Source organism: Strix uralensis, chromosome 2, assembly GCF_047716275.1.
Source record: "Strix uralensis isolate ZFMK-TIS-50842 chromosome 2, bStrUra1, whole genome shotgun sequence".
Classification (NCBI taxonomy): domain Eukaryota; kingdom Metazoa; phylum Chordata; class Aves; order Strigiformes; family Strigidae; genus Strix; species Strix uralensis.
In genome coordinates, this window is record NC_133973.1 from 110,221,108 (window position 1) to 110,230,916 (window position 9,809).

Consider the following 9,809-nt stretch of genomic DNA (forward strand, 5'->3'; position numbering starts at 1 on the left):
AGCCCCGGCGCTGGGCAGGCTCACCCATCCCTCCACCCTTAAGCAAAAAGAATTTCCATCTTCTCTTCGGATGAGGTGTCGATACAGAAACACGATCTGGAAAAATACTGAAGACAAGATGCTTATGTATCTTATGATACCCCACAGTGGCTGTTCAGAGTGATTAGGAAATGATGATCTTCCCCTTTCTGTTAACTTTTGCCAAGCGCAACCACACAGCTACTGTATCCCTAAATTAATTACAAACAAGAAATCAACCCTGAAGTGTAAACTGATTCCTAGTACAGGGAAATTGTTAATCATAAATTACCAATCAGTTTCAAGTAAAGGAAGATGACAAAATAGCTTACTGTGCCTACCTCATTATGCAACTGAGGTCAATTTTAACAAGTGTCTTGGATGTCCTTTTACCCTGTTTTAAGATGCGACAAGTATTCTATTTTGTAGAATACAGTCAGTGGTCAGATACCTTCTTTTCTCACCATCAGTAGATATAAGAACCCAAGTTAAAATTGTAAGTCTTTCTTTAACCAGTGAGGGATAATTAAAGTAGAGAATAGGGAGATGTGACTCAGTATGCTATTGAGGATGACAGTAATTCAAGGACTAATTAATTCGGGACTTTTTTTTCCCCATCTTCTTCTGGACAGCCCTTAGATATGGCAGTATAATCTAATGCAATACTTGCTTGAAGCTTGTACCATGCTTTCATTGTAGCACACATCATTTTGGTGTTCCTTTTCAGACTTACTATCAGACTTACTATCCCTCTTACCCTCCCTCCTTATCAACACCAAACTCAGCATTGCAAGTTTCTCTCTTCCATACTCCTCTCTATAGCCAAGTGTTTATAACAGGGAACTAAGCAGGAAATTTTCTCTTTAGGTTTTGGTTTTGGTTATCTCCATCTTAAATGAAACATTAGGAGCCATAACAAGTGTGTTGCTAACACCATGCTTATGTCAAGCTTTTCTCAACTAATTAAAATACACTTTAATCTTTGCAAGTGAGTGACATGATCACACTGTTACCCTTCTATCTCAGATCAGTGACTCTGGGGCTCTGAAAGCAGAGACCTGACTGCCCCATCACATCCATACCAATGCTGGAATAGCAGCACATTGACAAAAATGTAGAAAATCCACTTTGCCTTCCCAAGAACAACATTCTTCCTTCTGTAAAGCTAACGACAGGCTTTGCTCCAACACCGCCATTTTTCAATAGACTTTGAACCATCTCTCTCAGCTTGCTAGATACCACATATTGCACAGACCTGCTGTTTTGCTATGCTGCAAGTGTTTTACTACCAGACAGGGATTCATGGTTTTTGTTCTTTTCTTTTCTTTTTTTTCAGAGGCGTGCAGCTGACAATCTGAGAAGACATCATCAATACCAGGTACAGACCCATGTTAATTTTTTTGGGCAATTGTTTTTCTATGCCTCCAAAAGGTCTTCACGAGGCAAAAAAAGGAAGAATTTCAAAATAAAGCAGAAGAAAAAAGAAAAGAAAATAAAACACAAAATGCATACTTATTTCATCCTCAGAAAATGAGCATAGTATTTTTTGGTGTTTAAACAGCAGCATTTGAGAAGTAGGGTTGTCTACTTTTGGGGTGCAAAAGCATATTTCCTAGAGCAATAATATACTAACCAGTATTTTGCCCACTCTAACATGGATTGCCTTTAAAAAAGCAAACATGGAGTCCCACCTCCCTGGTGGTATCCATCAGGTTCATATGTGCAGCTCACTGACATGCTCCATCAGAACCTGCTGTCCATCTCTCCAGCTCTGGTCCCCCATAGACAGCTTCCTGTCCCTTAATAACCCTTCTGCCTAGATCCCCTGTAAGCTCTTCTTCTTCTTCATTCTTCCTGCTTCAGCCTCTGATTATTTGAGATTATTGTAGCACAAGGAGTAATTTTCAGATTTATTTTCAATTTTTCTTGTGTTAAAAGGGCTGGAAGTTAAGCAAGATGTGGGTGTACACTTGTAGGTTTGGTAATGAATGGATTCCATATGGGAAATAGCTAGGTAAACTAGGACTTTTCCAACCTGAAAAAAGAGACAGCTGTGGGAAGTACAACAGGGATCTATAAAATCATGTGGAAGGTGAACACAGAGCAGCTGTTTACCATCTATCCACAAACTGAATATCAGACACGTACCACACTGCATTAGTAAGGCTGTAGGCAGCACTTTGAGGGAAGTGATTATTCTTCTCCAGCCCACACTTGTAAGACTGTATCTGGAGCAGTGTGTCCTGTTTTGGGCCCCCCACTACACAACAGATGTTAACAAACTGGAAGGAATCCAGAAAAGGGCCACCAAGATGGTTAGAGGGCTGACATAAAAGGAGAAGCTTGGATTTCATCCTGGAGGAGTTTAAGGGGGATCTAATTGCTGTCTTAAATAACATAGTGGGTGGTTAGAGAGAAGAAGGAGCCAGATTTTTCTTGGAGGTGCACAGCAAAAGAACGGGAGTCAATGGACACAAGTTGCAAGAAGGGAAATTCTGTAAGGAAAATAATCGTCGCAGTGAGGGTAGTAAAGAATTAGAAAAAGTTGCTTAGGGAGGCTGCAGCATCTTCACCCTTGGACATATTCAGCACTTGACTAGACATGGCCATGAGCTGGATCAGACAGCTCCAAGCATGTCTTCCAACCTAAATAATTTTAGGATTCTTAGAAGTAGAAGGCAACAATGGAAACTATCAGAGAGCAGGTTAAAAATAAACAAAATCCCAAATGGAATCTTAGTCCAGCTATACTGTGGAATTCATTGGCAGAACATTTGTGGATGCTGAAAGTTTACGTGAGTTCAAAATACATAGGAAAACTTGTCACAGCCCATTAAACTTAGAGCTATCTTTTCTGATTCAGAAAGTCTCTGAATCCCACATCACAGGAGGGTTGGGAGAGTATAGCTGGAAATAACATTATACAACTGCACAAGACTTACACTCCTCATGAGGGATCAGCAACCACTCATTGTCAGACTGCATGTGACTGGAATGACACACATCTTTGGTCAAATCCAATACAGCCGTTCTCAGGATAATTGATATTAGCACTTTACGTTGAAAAGCAGAACAAATTTTCAACCAGATCTAAGGTGTGTACTTTTTTTGTCATGTTCCTAAAGCACGAAGAGGTCCAATCAGGCCCAGTGAGTGTAGGTTTAGTAACTAATACCAAGAAAGCTAACACAGTATTTTATATTTTTAGGAAGTTATGAGAAATCTGGTTAAGAGATATGTTGCAGCAATGATAAGAGATGCCAAAACTGAGGAAGGACTGACAGAAGAAAATTTTAAGGTATGTGTTTATTTATATGTTTATAGGTGTAAGATACTGTAAGACTGTGAAGCATATTTCTCACACTCTTCAGTTGTTCAGGTAGCATATAACTTGCTTCCTAGAGCAGTGTCTGTGTCCTCTTGGACCACACAGAGATAGTATTGTACATGGACTCCAACAAGTCTTTCTTTAGCTGCAGCAGTAATTGATTTGATCAGCTAGTTTGAATTGTGTCCATGTAAGTGGACACCAAAGTGGGACTAAGCATGTGTAACAACATCTGCTAAAGCAAGGTGCAAATAGTTTCAGTGCTGTAGGAAATACAATTTTATATGACTTAAAAGACAAAAAACTTAAAGAAGTAGTCAAATATTAAAGTCCTTTGACACAGATGAAGCGAACAGGGCCATATATCACATACATATATCAAAATATCCATCGCTGTGCAGTTCTAGCATCAAACATTTTTGACACTATTCACACCTCAAACTCCAAACATTCAAAATTATATTCATCTGCCTCAGTTTACACGTGCAGAAGATACAGCCAGAGCCTGAGCTACTTGCTTCATTATTGCTTCATTCAGTTCATCTCTAGTGCCATCACATGGCACGTACAGGACAACCAGGTGATCAGGCCCAGTCAGCATGGATTTATGAAAGGCAGGTCCTGCTTGACTAACCTGATCTTCTATGACAAGGTGACCCCCTCAGTGGATCAGTGAAAGGCTGTAGATGTTGTCTACCTGGACTTTAGTAAAGCCTTTGACAACATTTTCCACAACGTTCTCCTGGCGAAACTGCACTCATGGCTTGGATGAGCATCCTCTTCAATGGGTAAAAAACTGGCTGGATGGCTGGGCCCAAAGAGTGGTGGTGAATGAAGTTAAATCCAGTTGGCAGCCGGTCACAAGAGGTGTCCCCCAGGGCTCAGTGTTGGAGTCAGTTCTGTTTAATATCGTTATTAATGATCTGAACAAGGGGATCGAGTGCACCCTCAGTAAATTTGCAGGTGACACGAGGTTGGGTGGGAGTGTTGATCTGCTGGAGGGTAGAGAGGTTCTACAGAGGGATCTGGACAGGCTGGATCAATGGGCTGAGGCCAACTGTATGAGGTTCAACAAGGCTCAGTGCTGGGTCCTGCACTTGGGTCACAACAACCTCATGAAATGCTACAGGCTTGGGGAAGAGTGGCTGGAAAGCTGCCCAGTGGAAAAGGACCTGGGGGTGTTGGTTGACAGCCGGCTGAATACGAGCTGACAGTGTGCCCAGGTGGCCAAGAAGGCCTATAGCATCCTGATTTGTATCAGAAATAGTGTGGCCAGCAGGACTAGGGAGATGATCATCCCCTTGTACTGGGCACTGGTGAGGCCGCACCTCGATTACTGTGTTCAGTTTTGGGCCCCTCACTACAAGGAAGACGTTGAGGCACTTGATCATGTCAAAGAAGGAAAATGAATCTGGTAAAGGGTCTAGAGCACAAGTCTTATGAGGAGCAGCTGAGGGAACTAGTGTTTAGTCTGGAGAAGAGGTGGCTGAGGGGAGACCTTATCACTCTCTACAACTGCCTGAAAGGAGGTTGTAGTGAGGTGGGTGTCAGTCTCTTTTCCCAAGTAACAAGTGATAGAACAAGAGGAAACATCTTCACGTTGCACCAGGGAAGGTTTAGATTGGATATAAGGAAAAATGTCTTCACTGAAAGGGTTACCAAGTGTTGGAACAGGCTGCCCCAGGAAGTGGTTGAGTCTACATCCCTGGAGGTATTTAAAAGACACATAGATGTGGCGCTCAGGGACATGGTTTAGTGGTGGTCTAGATTTACAGTTGGACTCTATGATCTTAAAGATCTTTTCCAACAGAAATGATTCTATGATTCTATGATTATCCCTTTAGAGAAGATGAAGAGAAATAGGGACCTCTTGAAGGCAAGGTACTTTCTCCTGAGACAGGCCTTTAAGAGACAGAGGTTTTGCTGGCTGAAAGCAGCTTGCAATGATTAGCTCTGACTTAGCTGCTATCTGCCAAATATTTAGTGGAAATGCACAAAGACATACCTGCACTGCTACTCACAGGGAAGCATGCACATGTGTATGCCTTGTGCGTGCTTGTGTCCCTGTGTGCATATGTAAGGGATGGTGTTAAGAGGTGATCAAAATGCTGTTATCATGATGGGATAATACTGTCTAGCAGGTTAGCTGTAGGTCTTCAAGTTGTCCATTCCCCTTCCTCCGCCACTGTTGGTGATTTCTATGAGTAGTCTACGCTAAGGCACATTTCCTCTGAAGTTTCCTCTGGTAAAATTGCTGATTTTTCTATCTCACCTGGAAGACCCATTAGGCAGTCTGAAAAGCACCTTGAAGATGTCAGGTATCACTCAGATGGTGAGGTTCATTACTGATCCCTAGCATAAGTCCTTTTTTTAAAAAAAATTGCAAGAGGAAAAGTCAAATTAGCTTTCATGCTCTGATGTTTCATCTTTCTTCCTAATTTTTAGGAGTTAAAACAAGATATTTCCAGCTTTCGTTTTGAAGTCCTGGGTTTGTTAAAAGGAAGCAAACTGTCTAATTTGCAGACTGCAAAGATGAACAAAGATGCTGCCTCTCTATCAGAAAATGAGGAAAATAGTGAGAGTGAAGGAACCAAGAAAGGAAAGAAAAAGACCTTCAGTCTTTTTGACATAACAACGATGATTCACCCAAGATCAGCCACTATTGCCTCTGAAGCACATAATGTAAGCAACGGCTCAGCAATGATGGTGTCAGAGTCCACTAAGGAGAAACAAAAGCGTGTGAATTTTGTAACAGACATAAAAAATTTTGGGTTATTTCACAGACGATCAAAAACAAACTCTGTGGAGCAGAGTACAAATAAAATATACACTGTTTCTGAAGAAGTTTCACGACAACAGGCAGAAGAGCAATGTGAGAAAACTGCTGAACTGGAAGAGGGAGAACTGACCATGAACTGTGAATTAAATGTCCAAAGTCCTGACGAAAAATGCATGTTAGATGAGCCACAAAATAACGGTGACTCTTCAGATTCACAGGAAGAGGGAAGTATTTGTGCTTCGGAAACAGAGAAAATGGAGTTACATAATTCAGAACCAGCCACACCACAGGACCAGCTGGACAAGGAGTTGGATATTGGCACTGACTATGATGGGAAACAGGAAACAATTGATCAGGGTGATTATGTGATAACAAGGTTGTGATGCTTACAGAAGGAAACATTTACAAATATATATATTTTGCATAGTGCTTGGGGGGGGGAATGTTTTAAGAATTATATTAGCAAATGCAGAATTACACTTTATAGTACTCAACTGTGGCACATGATCTTGTAACATAGTAGTCAAGAGAAAGATAATATGGGGGCCTTCTGTTTTGTAGCCTGCTTTAGCTTTCACGATTTGTTTTACATTTTTTTAATAAATGGAAGCATCTTGTATTCTTGTACTGTTGCAATAACCCACAGAAACTTTTTAGCTATCTTTTTCAATTACAACAAATGCAATTTCTCTCATAAGATAGTTGACTCCTATGATAAATATTTTTCTATGCAAATAAAAAGTAGCTTAAGAGACTTGTAAGCCTTTATTTAACTTTGTAGGTTCTTAAAAGATTCTGGGCACCATAATTATCATAAGTGGCTCCAGTCAGCATAATTCATGTCAAGCTATTAGAATCATTTATTTAAATTGCTAGAAACTTGATTTGTTTCAAAAGCTATACAGAATCAAAAGATAAAGTATATTCTTTTATTTATTGAAGGAATATGAATACCTGTAAGTTATGAAAGATCAGTCTATTTGATTATTTAATTACAGCTTCTCCCTCTCAGCAAGAGGATTATCACCGCTCTGATACCATTGTTAGAAATGCATTTGCAGGATTTGAAGACTGTAAAAAAAAAATGTTTCTTATAGTAAAATATCTGTGGCTTGCTAAAAACTCATGACGGATTACTCCACGGAAATCTGTAATCACAACAGCTACTGCTTCTTCAACCATTTATTTTTCCAAATGTGGACAACCTATGCACTTTAATATTCAACTGCTTATTAGCTTTTGCCTTCACAATACACTTGTATTTGCTAAGAGAAAGATACTTCAGGAATAAACAAACATACAATGATCCCCTGAGTACTTGGAAAAATATGGCAATTTGTTGAGAAGTTTTTAAAGGCAAGCCTTAAGAGAGTTTCTTTGACAATTTCAGAGTTTGGGGGAACCTGATTGGAGGTTTTATAAAAAATACTTAGACATTTAAATGTATAAGGAAAACCTAATAGTATTTTTCATAACTGATGAGTGACTTACTGTCTTAGTCAAAAACAGTATTTTTAAAATTAAACAGTCTGTTTCTTTTTAATCAGTGACTGGTGTCCTACATTATTAAAAATATAATTTTACAGCTGACATTAAGAATGACCACCCTCAAACTCTCAGCACCATCCTTCTCCTCCCTTGGAAACACATGAATATACCACATCAGTGTGGTCATTTCTTTCTTAACTGCCCTAGCCCTGCCATGATAGATTTTGTAGTTCATATTAGCCTGTATTAAGGAACCTCCAGATGCATAGACTACACTTACATACCAGATGGAATCCATCACATGTAACTCCCACCTTGTAGGACCTGACCTAAAGCCATACCATTCTGGATCTAAACTATCCTGGTACTGAACTGAGTTTTGAAAATCCAGACAAACCTGTTTCATCTCTATAGTTTTAGGTGAGTTTTCCAGCTCTACTTTATACATGTGCTACTCTCTCTAAGCTCACATATTGATAGCTTCCTTCCTACACATCTATCTATGCCATGGCACCTAGGAGTGAATTAGTTGAACCAGAATGGAAAATATGGGCAGTAGTTGGAAAATAATTTGTATAGCTTTGCAGCAATGCATTCAAACCACATTTGATTGCTAAGGTACGGTTGATTTCCATCTTGACGTCTTGACTTCTCTGTGGACCCCATCTCCTTCACGTCTCTCTCCTTGTCCACTTTTAGATTGTGAGCTCCTCGGGGCAGGGCCTGTAGCTTTTCTGTTTGGAAAGCACCTGAATTATTAAAAGCATAACAAGAAATAAATATTAATAATAATGGTGGAATACCTTCATATCATTTTTACTAGGACAACTCTTTTAGAGAGTTTTTTCTACTGTAACATTTGTGCTAAGAATGACATAAAACCAATATGTCACATGCCACAAAGTTCTCTATATCCCTGTTTACAGTCCTTCTCAACCACTGATTTCACTTTCTCATTCTTCATCATGGTTTGTAACACCTTGGAGTCCTAAGCTTACTACCCTTTCACTAGCCAAATTCAAAACAAACAGTCCTTGCTCCAAAGAGCTTGAAATGCATTCCAACCACATGATTTCATTCCAGACAAAATGTGCCTAAGGTATTTATAATGCCACCAGCGCCATTATCAGAACAAGTTAACTACTGCAGGTCTAAGAGCTCTGCATTATTATTCTGCCATCATAAGAGCCTGTTTCTCCTGTACATGAAGTTCCCAACAGGGCAAAACCACAGGACAGTTAATCTGAAACATCAGCTTTGCTGTCATGTTATGACCCCAATGTGCTGGGAGTCAGTCTAAGTCTTGTAGTAGATACAAGATACAGAACAGCAAAGACAGTGCAGGTGGGCAAGTTACTTAGGCATAGGACCATGACATTATATTGCACAGCAATAAGTGGTCAGTCTTTTGCTGTCTTTTTTCTTTCTTTTACAACCAAATATCGAAATGAAGGTCTATTAAATAAAGCATACATCAAATCAACATTTGCTCTATTTTTATGTGATTCTTAGGCAGAGAAGCCTGACACCAATAAGGACCTCATCCCATTCCATTTAAATTTAATGGCAAATAAGCACCTTATTCTGTGAAAACAGATAAGAGCCCAAAATATGTCCAAATTTGAATGGACTTTTATTGCTTTGCAGACAGCCAAAAACCCCACCTTTATCATTCAATACCTCCAAGAGGATGTCTGTGCCAAGAAAGATTTACAGGTGCACAGAGAAATGTTTGTAATGCCACAGCAGAGGCATTATTAAGATGAGCATACTTTCTCCTCAAGAGAAATAAAAGATTCAAACCTACCTGTCTCTGCCTGCAGCCTCCATTAGCATCAATATAGGAGAGATACAAAATCCCAGGATATAAACTCCTATAAAAGACAGTCTTTCGAAGCAGAGTTTAAAATCATGAAATGTTTCAAGGAGTTAGAAAATTATCTAAATACAACAGGGTTTAATCCCAATATTACATTGTTCAGAATGTTCAGAAAACTTTTTTTTTGTAAAGCCAAAACTGACTGACCTTTGCATTTTCATCAGCTCCTGGAGAAACAGAAAGAGTGCAGACAGTACAGCAAGACTTTTCTACTCTGGTATAGCTGGGCAGGAGTCAGCTTGAATTCTTGCAACCCAGACCTCCCAAGCACAGCAAGTCTGAGCCAAAACAGACTGGGTAGTGGGTATCTTTATCAA

The 9,809-nt window shown here is 39.7% G+C and overlaps 1 protein-coding gene across 2 annotated transcripts in view; it reads left to right on the forward strand.

Annotated features, from left to right (window-relative positions):
- TRPC4 (transient receptor potential cation channel subfamily C member 4) overlaps nt 1–8,405 on the forward strand; it is a 162,011-nt gene extending 153,606 nt beyond the window's left edge. For both annotated transcript variants that reach the window (XM_074859785.1, XM_074859786.1), the window contains 3 exons: nt 1,355–1,396; nt 3,227–3,316; nt 5,792–8,405. In XM_074859785.1, the coding sequence (XP_074715886.1) occupies nt 1,355–1,396; nt 3,227–3,316; nt 5,792–6,508 (849 nt within the window). In that variant the 3' untranslated portion in view covers nt 6,509–8,405. The remainder of the gene's footprint in view (nt 1–1,354; nt 1,397–3,226; nt 3,317–5,791) is intronic.
- The last annotated feature ends 1,404 nt before the right edge of the window (nt 8,406–9,809 follow it).